Below are 20972 nucleotides of genomic sequence, written 5' to 3'. Positions count from 1 at the left end.
TCATAACAATTCAAGCTTGTTTATACGTTGTTAAGGACGTTAACAGTGTTAACATGCAGCATATCTGAGAAACTTAATTTAAAGGTGGACTAGGTAATCATTTTTGCATATGTAACTTTCTTGCCTGAACACAATAGTTCTGTTCATAACCTCAGATGATTTTGTTCGATGTGTGTGTGTGTGTGTGTGTGTGTTTTCAGGTTCTCCACAGATGAGGGTCAGTGTTGGAAGACTTATAATTTCACAGAGCATCCCATCTTCTTTGCTGGCCTTACATCTGAGCCCGGTACTAAGACTCTGAACATCAGCGTGTTTGGTTACCGGCCTGATGATGATGATCAGCCCCTGTGGGTTGCCGTGACTATAGACTTTGAGCAGCTTCTGACTAGAGAATGTGAGTAAAATATACTGCTATGGAATTATAGTGAATTATAATTCAGTAGGAACGTGTTTGCACGATCCGTGTGTACATCCATGTGTACTGTGGGACGGTTACTTTCAAAAGGAATACCATTATATTCTATTAAAACTGTAGTCAGTGACATTATTCATTTTCATATTCTTTAAAAAAATTCTTTCTTTTTTCCTCACTTTTTGAGAAGCATGCTTAAAAAAGTCTTTTTTGAAATATAACCCTATGAATAATTCCCTTATGTGTAGTATTTCAGTGAACTGCGTACTTGTCTAAGAAGTTCATCGTTTTTTTCAGCCTACATCAGTTTCTATTTTCTACTGCAATCATATGAACTAAACACTGCAGTACATATGTTACAACAGCATTAAAACATTAATGCACCAGGTGGTGAGCAGGACTATATGAAGTGGTTGGCTCATTCTGATGAGGGAGAACCAGGTTCAGAGACAAACGGATGTGTCTTAGGCTACAAGGAAACGTTTCAAAGGCTGAGGAAGACGTCAGTGTGCAGAAAGGGGCGTAACTATGTGGTCAGTAAGCAGCAGAAGCCATGTCCCTGCTCCAGAGAAGATTACATGTGGTAATGAGACACCTGGTTACGACTGCAGTATCCTGTAACATACAGAATTTCTTGCGTCAAGTGAAATAACCTCTGACATAATCTCCGTGTCATTTTCTCTCTCTTTGTTATAGTGATTATGGTTATTACCGCCATGAAAACAGCTCTGAATGTGTGAAACAGCCTGAGTTCACAAACGAAACACTGGAGCTCTGTTTCAACGGGGAGTTAGAGGAGCTCCAGACAACAGGGCAAGTGCCGCTCCATGCTTTTATTTCATTTAACCTCTTATACATACAGTGTATAAACGCACGCAGATTCACCATAACGACACTTTCTGCATTATATGTAAAGGTATCGAAAGATCCCCAGTGATAAATGTGAGGGTGGCTTTAGCCCCCCACGTCAAATGAATGCTGCCAAAATGCATTGTGGGAACTCCAGCCAGCCTGCCCCTACGACCCATCAGCCTAGTAGAGTAGTGAGTAAAAGAGCATTTCTTCATTTCCATGTTCAGATGTAGTGCTAATGGATTTGGTGTCTTTTCTATATTTAGCAGGTAGCTGGCCTGCTTGAAATTAATTCAGAATATGAACCATACAATTTTTAATAACTAAAAAGCTGTAACTTCCAGAAGGAGGTGTGGCTGCTGACTGTGATAAGTGTCAGTGTGGGGACTGTGGCTCTGGCTATCGTTACTGCAGTTACCATAACAGTCCGGAGGGTGAACTACAGGCAAAGGTATGACTTCAGGATTCATTCGTGGGCTTGTTCTGCTCTACTAGTCTACTCTCACCCTTACTGACTTAACTCCTGCTGCTCCAGGTTGACACCATACCAATTCTCAGCTCTGCAGCTGCATGAGGATGAACTGTGTGTTGCCTCTGAGAGCACTCCAAGCAGTAACCAAGCCAGCTACCAAGAAGATTCAGATGATGTGAGTCAGATGATTAAATCACACACTCTATTCATAAGCAGTATTTTAGTTTTTCTATGGAATGACAGATTAAAACAGCAGTGCAGTGCTCTGACTTAACAACTAAACAATATTGCCATAAACTTTGGTCTGGATTTCCAGGTAGATCTAGATCAAGGTTTTTCAGCTCCTCTTCTCAGAGCACACTGACCTGCACAGTTTCAAGCTCTCCTAACACTATTCCTACTCAAGGAAGGTTTGGTTCTTGCTCATAAGATGGCTCGGGTGTGTATGGAACAAAGAAAACTATTCGCCATATAGGGGTGCAAATTCTTATTGGACAAATTATTCAAATTAAATTCAGTTTTATGTTTTACAGAACTTTTAACAATACACAATATCACAAAGCTGCTTTACATAAATCTAGATGTATATTTTGATCCCTAATGTGCAAGCCAGTAGTGACAGTGGAAAGAAAAAACTTTCTGAGATGATATGAAGAAGAAATCTTGAGAGGAACCAGACTCAGAAGGGAGCCCATCCTCCTCTGGGTGGATAGTGGGGTTATAAACAGGAGTGAAAGTGGAATTTGGAAAGTGGTGGAGCTCTGACGGTGATTGGGAAGGAGGTTGCCGTTTCAGTTCGATCTCACACCACGGGGTCTCAGGGGAGCGGGGTGAACGGGACACGTACAAATCAGTTGGGACATACTGATTGGGATAACATAGAAGACAAATTAAACATTGGAACAGAATACTTGTTCGTTTGCGTTCGTTTGGATTTCAGTTAATTTACAGTTAAATGCTCCAGTAAGGAAACACGGTTGATGTTACAGTTTTGAATCAGGTGCTGGATGCAGAGTGACCTCAGTTTTTTGTGCAGTTATTGAATGGTTTTTAATATTGGAAACACTGGAAGGTCTGTAAAGGAATTATACAGATGAATACTGTGTGCATTTCAGGTTGTTTTCAACAGCATGAGCCCCATTGCTCCTGAATCTAATGCAAATCTGAAATGCTGAGCAACTTCATTTCACAAACTCTTCTTCTTGCTGCCTGTTCAGTAATCACACTCGGATGAGTTTTTGCTGAGATGGAAATAAAACTCCTTAACAACACAAACAGCGTGATTAAAAAGCTGAATGCACGCACCAGACTCACAGGCTGGTAATGTTGACGCTAAACCTCAGCCTCCACATGCACATAACTTTGGATTGCATTATATAACATGAAAATACAGTCCTCTCTGAAAGTATTGGAATGGCAAGGCCAAGTCTTATGCATTTGTTAATGCAGTTATTGCAAGCAATTGATATTCAACTAAAGATTAAGCGATCACTACAACACTACTGATCGGAAGGTCATGAGTTCAAATCTCAGCTCTGCCAAGCTGCCACTGCTGGGCCCTTGAGCAAGGCCCTTAACCCTGTATAAATGAGATTAAATGTAAATCGCTCTGGAGAAAGGTGTCTGCCAAATGCAGTAAATGTTAACTTGCTTTAAGACTATCTGTTCCTATAATTTTGCTCACCTAAAAACTGGGTCATGTGCCACAAATGATGCCAAGTTCTAAGTTGTTTAACAAATTTAGATGTAAATATCAGGAAATGAAAGCTGAAATTCTGATCTATCGTCTCATATTCATCTTTTGATCTGAAACCCAAATGTCTACAGTGTATAACAAGAACAAAAAAATTTGGCCTCACTGTTCCAATACTTTCGGAGGGGACTGTAAATGGTCTAAAGACTGGCCATCTGGAATCTTTGTGCATAAACAGTATAGCCAGTGTCCATGCATCTTGCATCAGCCACGGCTGTTAAATATGAAACATGATTGGCTCTTACTTTTCTTCTGTGGAACAAGATTAGACCTTACTCCTTCTGTGATGCAGTGACCGTGAGTTTGGCTCCTGTTTGTTTCCAAATTTTTACCCTCTCCAAAGTTACTGAGTGACGCGGAAGGCCGTTCTAGACTGTTCACTTTAGCCCCTGGTTCAGTAAATCATGATACCATAAAGTCAAACATTACTACATGTGTTGAAAGGATGTTCAGCAACAGAAAATGAGTCATGTGCAGAAGCTCCAAGCACAAGTAGAATATCAGCATGAATCAGGTAGAGCTGAAAGGGTGTACATTGTGATCAGAGTGCAAACGGGGACTCCAGCAGGTCTAGCTATGACAGCGTAACTAAATGGGAGAGCCAGAAAGTTACAGGCATGAAGGCGACCTGGCTCAGTCAAGCCGAGTGATCATGAGAGAGAGCATCAAAACATCCCAATCTACCATGACTCTCTATGCCCATGAGTGGCCTCGATCTGAACCTTTACATATGAGAAAAGCTGTTTAATAAAATGCCTGACCAAACCACTTAGACTCTGTCTGAGTCTCAAACCCTAATTGGATGGTTCTTCCATAGGTGTGGGGCTGCACAGCCCCCTGCTGTAGTTTACTACTTTAACCAGTACTGTCGCTTTACTGTGTTAGTCCTAAACCCTGACTGGATTGTGTGTAATCCCTATGCAAGTGTAGGTTTAGCTGCTGAGCCATTTTACATTTTGGAGATAAAGAGGTTTGATATTGGCCTATGGTTTAATAGCTAACAGGGACCAATGTCAGGTATTTTAATCAACTGCTAGGTAATTAATATTTAGGTAGTAAGGAAAGAGTTTACTATTTTTAACAGAGTTTAAAGTTTAATTGCTTCTGGTAGTATTTGTTTTAGGAGAATTTGAGGGTATCAGATCTAGTGCACAGGTTGATTTTGAGGAGGAAATCAGTGAAATTAATTCCATACTAATCACTCTTAGGATACTAATCACTCTTCTGTGGTTATATTGTCATCCCTACTACAAATTGTTATTTGTGCTTTGGTGTTGGTATTATTTGTAGTTAGCTTTGCTACTGTATTAAATGAAAATCTCTTTGTTAGAAGTTGTTATCATTCCTGTAATTAATGTTTTGGCACAGCTACAGAGTGACTGTCTTACATTAACTGTTTACCATTTTTCTATTTCTGTATAAATATAAATAATTTTTTAATTAGAATGATTTTAAAATAATCCATTACATGTTCATTACAGATACGAAGTTGTCAGGTGGCAGAGACGGCCACAGATGCAGAGAGTGTTTTTATTAAAAGTAACTGGCAATAGCAAACAATTCCAAACCATGAGGCAAAGATCCAAAAATACTGAGCAGGCAATGGGTCTGGCGATGAGTAAACAGAGTATCTGAGAACAAGGCAAAAAAAAAAGAAACTATGATATTACGCTAGGGTCAAAGCCAGAACTAGTCTTGGTGGCTCAGGTGAAACGTCAGAGCTGAATGAATACTTTGTTAAGTGCTGGTGTCGTGAGGTGCTTATACTGTGTGTGGAGGTGACTGAGTCCAGGTGTGTGCAAGCAGTAACCCGGTGACTGTGAACGTGACGATGAATGTGATGTGTGGGCAGAGGTGCATTGTGGGAAGTGGAGTTCAGTCTGCTTCCAGCGTTGACATGATTTTCATTGGAAAATGCACCTCAGTAAAATCTTTTTTCGTTCTTGCGCTCCACTATCATACTTAGCTAGCTAAGATAACAGCTAAGGTAGCCCATGTAACTGCACTGCACCTGCACTTCCCTCTCATTCTCAAAAACCCATAAATACAAGCGAAATGAAAAAAGTACTGAACATATTTCTTCGAAAATATTCCAATTGCTGGACTAAAACTCCTAAACATTTATACGCAGGGTTTGATTATTCTGGAGGCCCTGGCTGCAGTCCAGGCTAGCCCATGCACAAGTCCGTAAGTGTATGTGTGTGTCAGCATTCTGCACAGATCTTTGTTTTTCTGTGTGGAAGTGTCATCAGAACTGCACACCCACGCATGAGCGCAGCTTACAGGGGAACAGCGATCTCAATATAAATATATCTAAATATATCTGTTCCCAGAGTTTCTTAGAGAACATGCCTAAACAAACATGAAGACCAAGGAGCTCTAAAAACAAGGTTTTGGAAACGTGTCAGTCAGGGATTGTTTATAAAAAAAAAATCCCAAGCACCATTAAATCCATTATTCAAAATTAAATATGTCACGAAAATGGATAAAATATGTGCGTGTGTGTGTGTGTGTGTGTGTGTGTGTGTGTGGAGTACTTATTCAAGGCATTGTATATTATGAGTAAGGTGTATTTTAAATGAAAAGAGATAATGATTAGAGATTGTTCCACACTGGGGTTGTGGTACTATTTGTTTTGTACTCACAAATTACATGAAATCCCTGATATTATAATTACATTTATAGATTGTTTAGATGTCAGGGATCTAATAGAGTATATAGCAGTCCTTCCTGGGAGGAATCGAGTGATGCTTCAAGGCAGCTAGCAAACAGTTGATTTAGCCTTTTTGTTTACTGCCTGGCAAACAAATTGTCTAGTCCTGTCCTAAGACTATACGCTATGTTACAGGAAATGAATGTTAGATTCCATCTCGCCCTAAAGGGCCAGACTTTTAGTCCAACAGTCAGTAAAGCCCACATGTTTTTGGAGCACCACCTAAACCTCCAGCCTAACCTGGTGTAGCCTTCACTGCCACAGAACATTACTGCGTTGGACATCGCCTTTGCTAATTTACACACCTCTACAATGTTATCCCTAGTTAGCATAAAAGGAGGGTGTCATTAGCTTCTACTGCCTCACTAATGAGAGTAAACCTGACACCTGACTGAGAGAGGAGTGGTGGACCTGCGGGCAGACCTTAGCCTTGGCTTTACACCTACGCCACAGAGATATTATCACTATGAGGGTTCTTTTTCCACAGTCGGACCTTCTTCTACCAAATCTACTGCTCTCACTCTCCAGCTAGCCCTCTCTAACACCTCAATGCGAACATCTCATTCTACAGTCTTCTCCATCAGAATGCTTATTAGTCCATGCATATGATTATCCTATTAATTCTCATAAGTAAAACTACTCGTGGAAGAAGAATAACTAAATTCTAGCTAAATAGCTAAAGCTTGGCCTTGCCAGAATGGTGCAGATGTTACTTATGTTTGTCATCACTTTCTGAGAAGGAATTCAGGCAGTCTCTGTCTGCTTTATCTTTTAAATTGCTTCAAAAGAATGCAGGCAACAGTGGAAAAAGGAAAAGACAGAATACAGCAACTGAAGCAAATGATAAATACGAGTGCAGAAACTCTTTGGATAGTTGACTATGAAATTGCACCATAAATCAGTATAAATAATCCGCATTATGGACCACAGTGGATCTCTTTCAGCTTGAAGTTTCTTACAGTGGATACTGGAGTGCCAGAGTGCTTTGTGTATAAAAGTTGTTTAACGACCACTAAAGCCAGAAGCTATAGGTTAGTAGTTTGTTCTAAAGCAGTGTTCAGTCTGGCGACTCCCTTACTGTATTGTACGTAATAAACAGTGAGTGAAGGAGCAGTTTCAGACCCAGTGTAGTAACTGTGCATGGTAGTGGGCCTATAAGACTGGATTTAACAAACTCTGATATAGAGTGAGTGGAAAATCTATAAAAGAAGAGCTGTGCTCATGTGGACCTAATGCTTTTCTCTGCATTTTGCTAATTTTAACACTTCATTTTAATTACTGACATTGACTATGCACTTTTGCTCTGTTTAGGATCTTATTGAATGAGCAGCATCTTCTGAGTCCTCGAGGTGTCCTGTGTTTGAGGTTTTGCAATGGCTGATGGTTTTCAAACATCTTGTTAATAATTCTAATACATTTAGATTGAAACCGAACTGGGATTAAAAGGAACGTCGGTGCAACAATGAGCCTATTTTATAAACTTAATTCATTTTTTAAGGTAAAAGATAAAAGGTTTTCCAACAACACAATACTTAAGGGTGCTAAAGCATACGTATGTATTCTTTTTAAACTAATTTCTTATTGGCAATTATGATGAGAACAAAATATTGAGGGATTAAGCAATTAAGATGCAGAGTAATGCTAAAGGGCCCAACTATTTTTACTTCATTCTGTTTTTAAAAAGCAAAGTTATTTATCATGATGATGAACAAAGTTAGGAGCAGCTGTTGAAGGTGCCTTGAGTCTCAGCGTGATCAGGGTGAATTTCTGGAACCAAAATGTTTTTGGAATAAAGTATTTCAGAAACTATTGTAAAAATCTTTTCCATATTGTTAGTTGGATGACGAATGGTAGTTATGGGAACTGTGATTCTCTGAACACTGGAACACTGGAAACTTGAATAATTGATAATTATTTAGGTTGACATTGTAATGAGTAGTTTTACACCAATGTTGTTAAGATGGGAAAAATATCCTAGCACTAGTAAACAAAATTATGCAAATTAGCTAAAAATCTGAGTGCACTGAGCTAAATGGTTCTTCTGTTTGTGAGAACCTAAAGGGTAAGATGAAAAAAATGAATTTTCATTTTAAGGTTTAAAGGTTCATGAGATAAATGTGCTTTATTAAAGGCTGATAGGACTCGTCTGTCCTGCCTGAGTAGCGAGAGGAGCTCTACCTACGGACCGTGTCTGTATTACCTACAGTTTCATCTGCACAATCAGTTTTAGCAGAGACAAATAATAATAATAATAATAATAATAATAATAATAATAATAATAAATACAGCCACAAGTGCCAATCTTTGAGGTCTAATCACATTTATTCTGATTTATAGGCTCATGCTTCCATATTGTGGTGGAATATGATCTTTATATGACATTTTATTGTATTAGTAATTAACTGCCTCTATCACAGCACAAATTACATTGACCTTTGAATTTGTTATGCTGCTGGGCTTCTGGTTTATTCCATTACATCAGAATCTGCATCACACATTATTACCTGTTAAACCGGTGTTTAAAGATTTTTATAAGTTGAGAAGAAAATCAATAGATCATTTATTTTTATTTGGTATTTAATTGTTTAAATATGATCCTCCAATGGCATCCTGGACTTTGTCAATAAATTGATTAAATCTATAGTCCATTAAAAAAAGACGCAAATGCCATTTTAGAGATATTTCTCAGCTGTGTTTTTAAATGTAATTAAAATAAATCTCAACCGTGGTTAATTACATGAGCTAGTATAATGATTTTCTATTTACTGTACAACTAAGGATGTCAGAAATGCATGTTTATGAAGATGTATAGAGTAATATATGATTATAATATATGATATTAATTACAGATTAACAGCACAAATACACTGAAATGGGACTGACACATTAGCGTAGAACAGGTTAATGATTTTTATGAACTAAGAATAGAAACAATCTGTCCTTTTTTAAGAATAAAAATCAATGCAGTACTCCAACAACACTGACCAGTCTGGCTTTTGTCACATTAATTCCACCATTTTATTAGTATTTGTCTATATTTAATTTAACGTGTAATTAAAATAAAGTGCTGAAATGTGATCAGATCTTCATCTAAGTCCTTAAACTAGATAAAAAGGGAATCCAATTAAACAAATGATGCAAAAACATTATAGTTTTTACATTTATTGAGCAAAATTATGCAACATTAAATACACTCACCTTCCTGCACATTCATGCAGTTATCTAAAGAGCCAATCACGTGGCAGCAGCACAATGTATAAACTCATGCAGATGCAGGTCAAGAGCTTCAGTTAATGTTCACATCAAACATCAGAATGAAGAAAAAGTGTGATCTCTGTGACTTTAACCGTGGCCTGGATGTTAGTGCAGATGGGCTGGTTTGAGTTTTTCAGAAACTGCTGATCTCCTGGGATTTTCACACACAGCAGTCTCTAGAGTTTACACAGAATGGAGCGAAACACAAAGAACACTGAGTGAGCGACAGTTCCATGGATGGAAACGACTTGTTGATGAGAGATCAGAGGAGAATGACCAGATTGGTTCGAGCTGCCAGGAAGGATATAGTAACTCCAATAATTATTCTTTACAACTGTGGTGAGCAGAAAAGCATCTCATCATGCACAACACATTGAGCCTTGAGGTGGATGAGCTACAAATGCAGAAGACCACATCAGGTTCCTCTCCTGTCAGCCAGGAACAGGAAGTCCAGCGTGGGTGAGACAGCCTCAGATCCCTGTTCTTGGCTGAGAGGAGTGGAACGTGATGTGCTCTTCTGCTGCTGTTCATCAGGAAATGAAAGCTGAAATTCTGATTTATTGTCTCATGTTCATCTTTTGACCTCAAACCCAAATGTCCGTGTGTGATTTCACAGTTGAAATTAGTAATCATACTACATTACAGTCTGTTACCAGTAACAGATCAGGTAGTGTTATCGGTGTGGCTTCAAACCTCTGTGTGGTGCCTGTGAAGGCCAGGAGAGGTCCGGTCAGGCCGAGAGGTCAGGGACGATGTGTAACTTGGAATTCTTGTAAGACAGCTGCCCATGTTCTCGCTCTAGCTGAAGGACTGCTCTTTTAACTAGGAATCTTGAGCATGTGTAGATTATCAGCTCCAAATAACTTTGAGAAAAAGGACGCCGTGAATGAGATAATACTGTGATCCTTCAGTTCCTTTAAGGATACTGAAGATGCAAAGATTGTTTCTCTTGAGCGATTTTCTAAAATTATAAGCTTTTCCTTAAGCTGTTTGTTTTCACCTCACTCCACGAGAACTATACTGGAAGTCAGAGATGTCATCATGTTTTAAATAATTATTGGGTTTCAGTCTCTCCTGAGTAGTTTGACATCAATTTAGTGAATGTAGGCTCAAAATCCTAGGACTAGTTTGCTAAATTAGGTTTTGTATATTATGCTAATTATCCTAAATGTGAGTGGGTGGGGCTAAATAGTGACTGAGATATGCTTGTTTGTATGTACAGAAACATGAACATCGCCCCCATCTGGCCAATTTGAGCGAGCTTGCATCAGTTATTGGTGCACATAATATGTATATATTAATATATAATTATAATGAGAAATATTATATATATAAAGTGTCAAATTTAATACATTTTGAGTTCAACATTAGATTGAATAAGTTGCCTGCTATTCATGTTGCTTCAGCATTAACAGTGACTTGTTTGTACACGGACATTAACATTTCAGATGACACACTGATATATGCATTTAAATCTACCATCAGTGTTAACCTTAAAACTGAAGCTTTTGCAGTTGGGAGTGAAGAGTAAATTCTTCACACATTTTTAATTTGATTATCACTATGAATTATCATTTGTTTATTTATCCCATAAAACCTGGATAACCTGCAAACCTTGTGCTAATAACGACATGCTGAACATACATTCGTGGCACTAAAAAAACGGGTTTTCTGAAATTTAATGAGCCTAAACATGCATTTAAAGTATATTTTATATAGTTTATATTATACAAATTTTAAATGTTTTAGAAACAATCCCATGGACCCCAGTAATAGTGCCCTAAAGGAACGTATGCTAGCTCAGGGGCAACCCTGCCAGATGCCTGCGGAAAGCTGATCGGATGATGATGGCCATGTTTTGTAAGCAATCAGGCCATCATGAAAAAAGTTTCAAGCGACTCCATGCAACCAATCATGAGTTACATCTGGTGAAATCTTCAAAGTAGAATTACAGTCACTAATACAATAATCTCTAACACAGATTTAACCCATCATTGCCGTCTCCTAGGGACTTCGAGGAGTTCATTTCAAAATAAAATGGGTGTTAAGGCAGAAGAGGAACACTAGTGAGGTGAATATGTGTGACCTAACAGTGTGAATAGAGAAAAAGAAAGTAGTATTACTAGTGCAAGAGCATTTTACACAAAAGTGGACAGCCACCATGGGGCAGATTTAACAACATCTTAGCATTTAAAGGCACCACTGGTTGGTTATAGGACGCAATTGTTAGAGATGAGTTGGTGGGACCAAAGCCTACACTCACCTGATACAGATAACTGCCTCTCTTTTTCTCAGCACTATACCTGGGAAGGTGCATAGGCACATCGCATGCTACCTGGAGGAACCGTATGTTCTTTAAAATCAGAGATTCAGTAAAGCAATATGTCGGTTTTTCATCCGAGAATAAATTCAAAATCAAACTCAGTGGTGTTGTAAGCACAGCTATTAAAACTAATAAGATCAAGACCACTGTTCAGGTTCTTCAGTTCCTGTAGGGACAGAGGAATCAGGGTCAACATGGGAGAGCTGGAGCTAGAGAGAAGCGCTTGACAAATCCAACGAGTAGTATCATTTATTTCTAACTGGTCTTTTCTGATTATATAGCAACAATACCACTATCCATATGTGTTCAAAGCATCAACAGTAAAAACAACATTATAAGCATTTTTCAATGTACAGTCATGGAATTAATAAGACGAGTATATAAACATGATTACAAGAAACCTGCGTCAGTAAATGAAAGATTAAGTGGTGTATTGACAGAGAGTCAGTCTTAATCTTCTTAAATCTGGTCCAGGGTCTGTATTTTCTGCCCCTCGTGGTTTTACACCACGTAGAAGGGCTTCATCTGATTGTCTTTCTCACCTGCATGTTGTTTCAACCCCCTGACACACGAGTTTGGTGAACCGAAGGCAGTCACCCCAACCAGGCATCAGCTCCTGTTCCTAACGAGTGTATAAACTTATGAACATACGGCAGAAACATGGGGAATCGCTGTGGGAAAAGGCTGAGCAGGTGCTTAATCACCGAGCTGAAAAATTCATTTTCAAATTACTCATCCTTTTTTACTTCCTTCTTTAACATCTGTAAGTGTGTTATTAACATTAGGAAGAGGTTTCATTTGTGAAAAGTTTAATCACCTGGTTTTGTCAGGCTGACCTTTGGATCCTGCTGAAAAAGCTGAAAAACAAATATCTCTCACAAACTTGACTAATAATTTCAAATGTTTTCTGCATGTTGCTGTGGTCAGTGATTTTCCAAACAGATGTAATTAACAAGAAATTTAGAATATGAGACAATAATATAAGAGATGATTGATCAATGAGAAAGTGGGACACAGGACAGAAGAGAGAGAGGGAGATTTGTAAAGCAGAAAAAACCCCAAGTCCATCACTGATCTCAGTCCTGTAAGTGTGGAGGTTTGAGATAATGTAGCTCAGGAAGGGGTTTCCTGCCATGACAACCAATTCTTTGACCCAAAAAGGTCAATTCAGACTGAAACAGTTGTGCTTTTATAGGGCTGAGTAAAAATCCAGCATTATATAAGGCTCTCAGTGCAGCAGTCAGAGCCTTTAAGGGTGAGGAGTGATCATCACAAGGACATCATTGGACCATGACTGAACACTTGGACTACACTGGGGCTAAAACCTTGGCCACAACAGCAATGAAAATGGACAGACTGTCGCAGTAACCTTGGGACAAACAAGTCCATGCATACTACTGATTTTTCAAAATAAAAGCAACCCTGTATTGCTGCTCAGGTCTAATGGGTCATGGTCAGAAGCCATTTGTACAAATGAATTCAACATTTTTGAAGGGTTAGCCACAATAGGAAGAGTTTGAGACCTTGGGACAGCATTTAAAGCAGTATAGAGTCATGGGGGAAAAAAAGTCCTTCGATTCTATGTTTTTAATTTATCAGGGCCTAAATAACGATTGTGTGCTCCTGACCAACCTCTATAGACAAACAGATAACCTCAGCTGACAACAACAAAACACAACACAGTTCAATATGTAGTCATTTTTTTCTCCAAACCAACATTCAGAAACCAGGTGGGAAAAGAAAAGTACACCCTATAATTCAGTAACATGTAGAACCACCTTCAGCAACAATAACTTGAATTAAACGTTTTCTGTAGGAGTTTATCAGTCTCTCACATCATTTTGGAGAAATTTTGGCCCCCTCTACTTTACGGGGTCGCTTCAGTTCATGGATGTTTGAGCACAGCTCTCTTAAGATCCCACCACAGCATCTCAGTTTCAACAGTAACCAACATTCGGCCTATAACTGGAATTAGGTTTACTAACAGGCCGCAAGGGGAAGAACATTTAGTGATAATGCCTATGGACAAGAGAGAAGCAACAATGGGCCTCATTTATCAAGTTCAAGTGTTCAGGTGCGTTTACTTGTCATTCCTCTATATAGCTTGTATATATTGGATGTCGTTATCTTAAATGTCGTTTCTTCAGGACCATGGTGCACCGCATAATTCAGTAGTACAGTACACAAGACTAGTGCAGGACAATAAATACACAGAACAAAGGACAGTAGATACACAGGACAACAGAACAGTGCTGTGTGGGAAAGCTATTACACAATGGACTCTAAATTATTGAGTAGTGTAGCAGCAATAAATGTAGCAGCAATCCTGGTAGCAAAAAGAGTCTCATAAATAAAAAGTGTCTGATGCAGCATTGTAAAGTGCAGTGTGCACTGGTACTGAGTCATACTAGGTAAGGTGTAATAGTCCAGGTGAGCGTTGGGAGGCAGCAGTGTGTTGAGTAATCTGACTTCCTCGGGGAAGAAACTGTTGTGGAGTCTGCTGGTGGTGGCGCGGATGCTCCTGTACCTTCTGGCAGATGGCAGGATGGTGAAGAGTCCGTGAGGGGGTAGGAAGGGTCGTCCATAATGCTGGTGGCCTTACAGATGCAGCGGTTATTGTACGAGGTGTCGATGGTGGGTAGAGAGCCCCAGATCATCTTTTTAGCTGTTCCTTACAATCCGCTGTAGGGTCTTGCGGTCTGAGACTGTGCTGTTCCTGTACCACACGGTGAGACAGCTGATCAGGACGCGCTCTATCATCCCTCTGTAGAAGGTGGTGAGAATGGGAGGGGGGAGTTTGGCTCTCTTCAGCCTCCACAGGAAGTGGAGGTGCTGCTGGGTGTTCTTGGCTTGGCAGGAGGTGTTGAGAGTCCAGGAGACGTCCTCTGTCATGTGCACACCAAGAACCTTGGAGCTTTTGATTCTCTCCACAGTTGCTCCGTTGATGTGCAGTGATCAGTGGTCCGCTCGAGTCCTCCTGAAGGACTTGAGTGTTAAAGTTGTGTAACACATCCAGATGTAAAAATCAGGAAATGAAAGCTGAAATTCTGATCTCTTTTCTCATATTCATCTTTTGATCTGAAACCCAAATGTCCTCAGTGTATAGCACAAACAAAAGAATTGGCCTTGCTGTTCCAATACTTTCGGAGGGGAGAGTATGACATCTGCCAGATTTATGCAGGCCAATATTTTATGTAAATATTTCATCTGCAATCCATTGGCTATTGGTGTGTAGTATAAACCAGGCGTCCAATTTTGATGCCTATCTGAACATGGCTGCTGATCAGCTTCATTTCTTCATGGCGAAATTTTGTTCCCACTCGAATAAACCCTCCCAGCATGATAATATAATCTCCGGGTGGAAAATGCTGTTTGCAGCAGAGCTGCGTAGTTGTCCAAACTGCACAAACTGTACCAATCTATTTATTTCGTTAATACTACAGTGCTGTAAAACATAATGGAACAGAAGTCATTTCTTATTAGGTAAAAAAATAACCTGTGTATAATAACTTGGTGAAAGGAATCTCATTTGGCCAAAACCACAAATTCAGTAATCAATTAATGAACTAATTACTCGAACAATTAACTAATTAATTCATTCATCTTTCCAAGTTTACACAGCATACATAATTTTTTAATTAATTAATATTTTATTCGAAGTAAAATTACAGCATACAGCCCAGAAGCCTAGCCTGGGACAAATGTGCTTTGGAAATGCACTCTATTATTGTGCCACGTAATCCGAAGCTACAGATGACATCAATTTAATTAGTGCGTGGTGTGTTGTATACATGTCGGAAGCACTGTAACAAGCATTCATCTTAAAAATGTCTTAAATTAACGTTTGGCATTTCAATCACCTGAGCTCAATACTGATGACCGTGCGTCAGCGTTCGATGGAAACAAAAAAAATTAAAAGAGAAAACTTTTACTGAATTTATTTCTTTCATTTGGGTACACATGACCTGAGAAAAAGTTGGACAACTATGTGAAAAGTGAAAAATGCATTTTAATTGCTTTAGTTCTTCAAGTAACCATCGATATATAATCTAGCTATACTGCTTTTTTCTTCTGTTTATTATTTTAGGCTCCAAAGCAATAAGACTGTGTGTGCGGAGAGCTGTAGGTGTGCAGCAAAACAGCTGGAGCCAAAAGTGCACCTGCAAACTGGTTCATGTCTGTCTTCTAAAAGAAACAGTGTTTCTATCCCTTCACTTATGATGTGTTTTTTTTCTAATGCCTCAAATAATATATAATTATTATACTAATAACAATAAAACAAATCTAGCAATAGCCTAGGCATATGGTCAAATAAAGGCAACATGTAAGGGACATGATCCACAAATGTCCCATAAAAATGTCCTCTGTAACATTTTGTAACGAACCTACAAAAATAAATAAAATAAATAAATAAATAAACCATCCACAGGACGTTTGTCGTGTTGCTTCGGAGGACGTCAACTCGGCCATTGTCGTTGTAAAGTTAATTTCCCCTGCAAAGGCAATCAGCAGGAAAACTTGGAGGCGTGAAAAGGGCCTATTGTTTTCCCTAAAGAGATAAAGTGATGTAAGAGAAATGCAATTAAGGTTGAACTTTTCAGTGGGGAACATTGCTCTAATATCACAAATGCAAAGCAATAGTGTATGTGTGTTGCATTTCACCTTCAGAAAAAGAGTAGAACTCCAGAACTAGTCTGTTATTTATTGAAACACAAGCAAAGTTAAAATAATACATTTTGGCACACAACAGAATTTTATGCACGTTTCACACAACAATTAAATCAGCCCTGATGGTCCCAATGTAGCTTTTTGGTACGAGAGCACTACTAGTAAATACAGGATCGGAAAGTTCTTAGTTGGAAACAAAGGCATGAGTGGAAACTTGTTTCTACTACAAATTCCTTTGACTTTATTATTGCTGTCGTTGAATTATTCTTCGTTCCAACTCTGATGGCGTACAGCATTTAGAAACCAGTGTGTACTATAAGAAAACAGCGATTATGATGATGTTCATCACAACGTCAATCACTTGGCACATGATGCAAGCTGAAATGCACTGAGGGTTGTAAACATTTCAGTATTATTCCCTGAAGAGCACCCTACTACCCATAGCTCAAATAAGCAGCTCTGAGTGTGGAACTTTCATTCTCAGAACCAGGACAAATCTAATAACTAATCAAATAACCTCCCACAACAGTATTGTGTCATGTACAAATGGAGCTGATCTCCAAGACGCACTCTTTTAAACCAATGCAGGGCAGCTGCACTCCTCCTGAGCTGGACCATGCGATGATGATGTGACTGAGTGTCCACTGTTAGTGGATGTTCTGGTGCCATGAGGCCTGGGCTTGTTGATTTTGCAACAGTCTGTGGAGCTCCTTGAACTGCTCAACAGTCTGGTCTTTCAGATCAGGATTGGAGATCTGGAGGCGGATGCTGTCTGTGGACCATGAGAGCTCTCCGGAGAACATCTCAGTCAGGATCCTCGCAACTACAGGCACGACCTGAATGAAAGGAAAGGGGGATGGGATGAGAGGAAGCAGAATTGCTTTGATTACAGGAGAGGTAATCTCCAACTGAAAATCTGACTTGTTCATCCATTACATTTCATCAGTTATCATTGGAGAAACATTATAATGTCCCAAATCAAATATCCCAGTCACTTTAACTTAATAACTCCTAGACATTTTGAAATGACCTGGAAGACTGAAAAACATTCATAACATTTACGGTCATGTATTGTTTGTTCTGCCTTCACACAGTTTAAGGCTATGTTAGACATTTAAACAGCACAGCTCTGCCTTCTTCCATCGTAGCTACTCCCTGGAACAGGATGGTATTATAATCCACACGCTAGCGACCAACAGGAACCACCGAGCTACGCTCAACCCGGAACAGCATGCCAACACTGCAGACCTTTTCGCTTTGCTTTAGATATCTAGCTATACTACATGTGAGACCGAATAAGTTTTACTGATAAAGCTGATGTATCTGCACTGGGTTTTTTGTGCCATAAATTGGATGTTTGTTTACTTGTATAAAAGGGTATATGATGATTATCCAGCACTTTTCTGTTTTTTAAGACCGATATCACCTGCGGAAACAAGGGTATGCGTTTTACGACACTTTTAACCCAGGCTATGCGTAGTGGGGTCTCTTTCCCTGTTGAAGGTGCAATTAAAGACAGATGTGGCTTTTCACTGAGAGGCACATAGACACTTAGACTGTGTCAGGCTCAGACGAAGGTAGGCCAGTTGGGCAGCTCAAATCAGTCTGGTCATTCTCCTCTGATCTCTCTTCTCAACAAGGTGTTTCCACCAGAACTATCACTCGCTCAGTGTTTCCCATTCCCAGTGTTGTACCATTCTGTGAAAATCCCAGGAGATCAGCAGTTTCTGAAAAACTCAAACCAGCCATCTGGCACCAACATCCATGCCACGGTTAAAGTCACAGAGATCACACTTTTTCTCCATTCTGATGTTTGATGTGAACATTAACTGAAGCTCTTGACCTGCATCTGCAGGATTTTATACATTGTGCTGCTGCCACGTGACTGGCTGATTAGACAACTGCATGAATGAGCAGGTGTACAGGTGTTCCTAATAAAGTGACCGGTGAGTGTAGTTAGCCTTACGTCCACACATGGTAATGTCTCTGGTACGCATCTTTTTGACCAGTGTGGTCTCTCTCCTACTCCCCCAGCAGTTCCCACAGGAGACAGGCCTCAGATGGGTGTGTCCTCTGAGGCCTATAAAAACCGAAATATTACATTTACATAAGTATTTAGACCTTTTATCTTTACGCTTTGGCACAAATGGAGCTCAAGCCCATCCTGTTTACACTTCTCATCCTTGACATACTTTTACAACTTGATTAAAATTCACTGGAGGTAAACAGGACATGGAAAGGGTGTACCTATTTCTACAGAAAGAGTTGATGTCATGGCAAAAACAAACCATGAGGTAAAAGAAATTAGATTAGGGATTGTGTTAAAGCACAGATCAGGAGAACAGGTTCTAAAGAACACAGTGATATTCCACTGAAGTATGATGGAAACGTTCAGGACAACCAAGACAGCCAAACTGAGCAAACTGAGCAGAAATGCTGTAGTAAGAGACGTGACCCCAAAAGAAGGGTCGATCTAAAGAAACTCCAGAGGTCATGTGTGGAGATAAGAGAACCTGCCAGAAGGACAATCATCTACGCGGTATTTCATCAGTCAGGCGAGATGTTTGAGTGGCCAGACAGAACCTACTGATGAATACCTGCAGGGAACCAGGCACCACTCCCTGGCCATACAGTAGAGCACAGTGGTGGCCACATCATGGTGTGGGGATGTTTCACAGCACTGAGAGGCACGTCCAGATTGAGAAAAACATAGTATATACAGGTGTACCAGCCTTGTAGCATGATATTCAAGGAGAATTAAAGGAACCATCCGCCCTGAATAACATGCATATCAATATTTATAATCAAATTGTGATTTTCAAGTTTGCAAAATGTTTAATTTATGATTAAATTCAGAGTGAACTTTTTTGGTTTAAACTTTTCATCAGTGAGTCTGTTTTCTTTGGTTAACAGTTTCCTATTTGACCCACAGTGCTGTCTGACTGCTCACTGATGGCGATTCCAGGAGGAATTCATCTCTACCTAAAGCGACTGGTGCAGCAGCTCTTTCATCCTTTAGTCTGTGCAGCTCTTCCACCTCCTCTTCTGTACACTCCGCTCGAACACGACCGAGTCCACATCTTCAGCCTTCACAGCACCACTGCACTTGTTCTCTAGCCGAGACGAGGCTTTGCTGTAACTTGTGTCTAATAGCAGCACTGAATTCTGTCTGGAACTTTGAGATTTTTGGACATTTTTCCTGTCTCCACTACATCTGTGTTGGATTTCTCATTAATATGACAGTGAATGTCTCTGACTGTTATCAGTTATATCTGAGATTGTTGAAATGTCTTCACACCAGAATCACTACGCATATCACAATTATTTCAATAATAACATGCTTAATGTGTCTAAGGGTGGACTTTTCCTTTAAGAGTGTAAATGCAGACAACGAAGCTTTAACAAATTACAAAGTAAACTTGCAGAAATGTTGTGTGTGAACAATCAGTATTTTATTCTTAATACATTTACACACTTTTTTTTTTTTTCCTGCAGATGAGATACAACCCATAGAGTAAAGCTTTAACGTAACAAAGTGGGAAACCTCAAGGGCTCTGAATACTTTCTGAAAGCACTGTAGTCTAAAGTGAGAGTGTAGTATCAGGTCATGTGTTTAAGATCATGGCTCGTTACATTATAAACACGGGTTCCTAACCCTGGAGTATCCTCTGTCCTGTACATGTTAGTGTTTTCCCCGCTCTCAGCACACCTGATTTAACTAATCAGCAAATTAACAGCCGCTCCTGAGTTGAAGTGTGTGACGCAGGGGAAGCATTAAAATGTGCAGAACAGGGGGCACTTCAGCACCAGGTGTGGGAACCCGTGCTGTAAAACAAACGAAAGAGCAAACAAGCACTAAAAAGTGGTTTAAAAGTGGTTCAGGACTCTCCAAAAACAAACCACCGCTCAGATCGTTTTCCACTGTGAATACCTCAGGCAGAAATAGGTACAGTACTAATTACAAAACGAAACAAAAAACAATCAATCATCAACAACAAAAAGCACCACGCACATCAGTAGCAGTCTGTTGAGTTCATCTGTTCTGTACTTGCTTGTCAAGTTGTAACTTGCAGCTTTGAACTTCCGACGAAGGATTTATTCTTTTGTTTGCTAGCAACGTGCAAACACAAAACAGATGTCTCTCATCTATTCTCAAAACAACAACAACAAAAAGCTGGTACTATATTTTATATTTTTCATTTTTTTTTAATTATGACTCTACCAGTCACAGGTCACACGCTGAATTACCAAATGCCTTCTAGGATAAAAACACCAACAAAAAGGCCAACTTTTCTAAAATACTAGAACCACTGTTCTCAGGCAATACACGACTTCCTATAGCACTTTACAGCAGTTCCTGTAGAACTGGCATTCCAAAGTTCCAGGCATCCAGAAATGTTATTTCTACTGTATATCAAGTATTATGTATCTGACTGACATCACCGGTTATGATCACTGAGATGCAAACCAGCAAATATTTCATAGTCTGCGTTATGAAGAGCCTCAGCTGCTGCTTGTTTTCAG

At 39.5% G+C, this 20972-nt stretch overlaps 2 protein-coding genes across 5 annotated transcripts in view; one reads left to right on the top strand and one right to left on the bottom strand.

Moving 5' to 3' along the window:
• The window catches only part of si:dkey-159a18.1 (sortilin), a 26775-nt gene extending 6542 nt beyond the window's left edge, over positions 1–20233 (top strand). Inside the window, exons 15-21 of one of the 2 annotated variants that reach the window (XM_026943417.3) lie at positions 201–394; positions 800–995; positions 1109–1225; positions 1329–1455; positions 1609–1715; positions 1800–1911; positions 19381–20233. In XM_026943417.3, the coding sequence (XP_026799218.3) occupies positions 201–394; positions 800–995; positions 1109–1225; positions 1329–1455; positions 1609–1715; positions 1800–1911; positions 19381–19401 (874 nt within the window). In that variant the 3' untranslated portion in view covers positions 19402–20233. Of the gene's footprint in view, positions 1–200; positions 395–799; positions 996–1108; positions 1226–1328; positions 1456–1608; positions 1716–1799; positions 1912–15867; positions 16322–19380 lie in introns of those variants that run through there. The other variant, XM_026943418.3, reaches the window with a different exon arrangement.
• irf5 (interferon regulatory factor 5) overlaps positions 16463–20972 on the bottom strand; it is a 30126-nt gene continuing 25616 nt past the window's right edge. For all 3 annotated transcript variants that reach the window (XM_034313087.2, XM_034313086.2, XM_034313085.2), the window contains one exon: positions 16463–17284. In XM_034313087.2, the coding sequence (XP_034168978.1) occupies positions 17096–17284 (189 nt within the window). In that variant the 3' untranslated portion in view covers positions 16463–17095. The remainder of the gene's footprint in view (positions 17285–20972) is intronic.

Source organism: Pangasianodon hypophthalmus, chromosome 18, assembly GCF_027358585.1.
Source record: "Pangasianodon hypophthalmus isolate fPanHyp1 chromosome 18, fPanHyp1.pri, whole genome shotgun sequence".
NCBI lineage: Eukaryota > Metazoa > Chordata > Actinopteri > Siluriformes > Pangasiidae > Pangasianodon > Pangasianodon hypophthalmus.
Note: the sequence above shows the minus strand (reverse complement) of the source record. Positions and strands in the feature narration are given on the sequence as shown.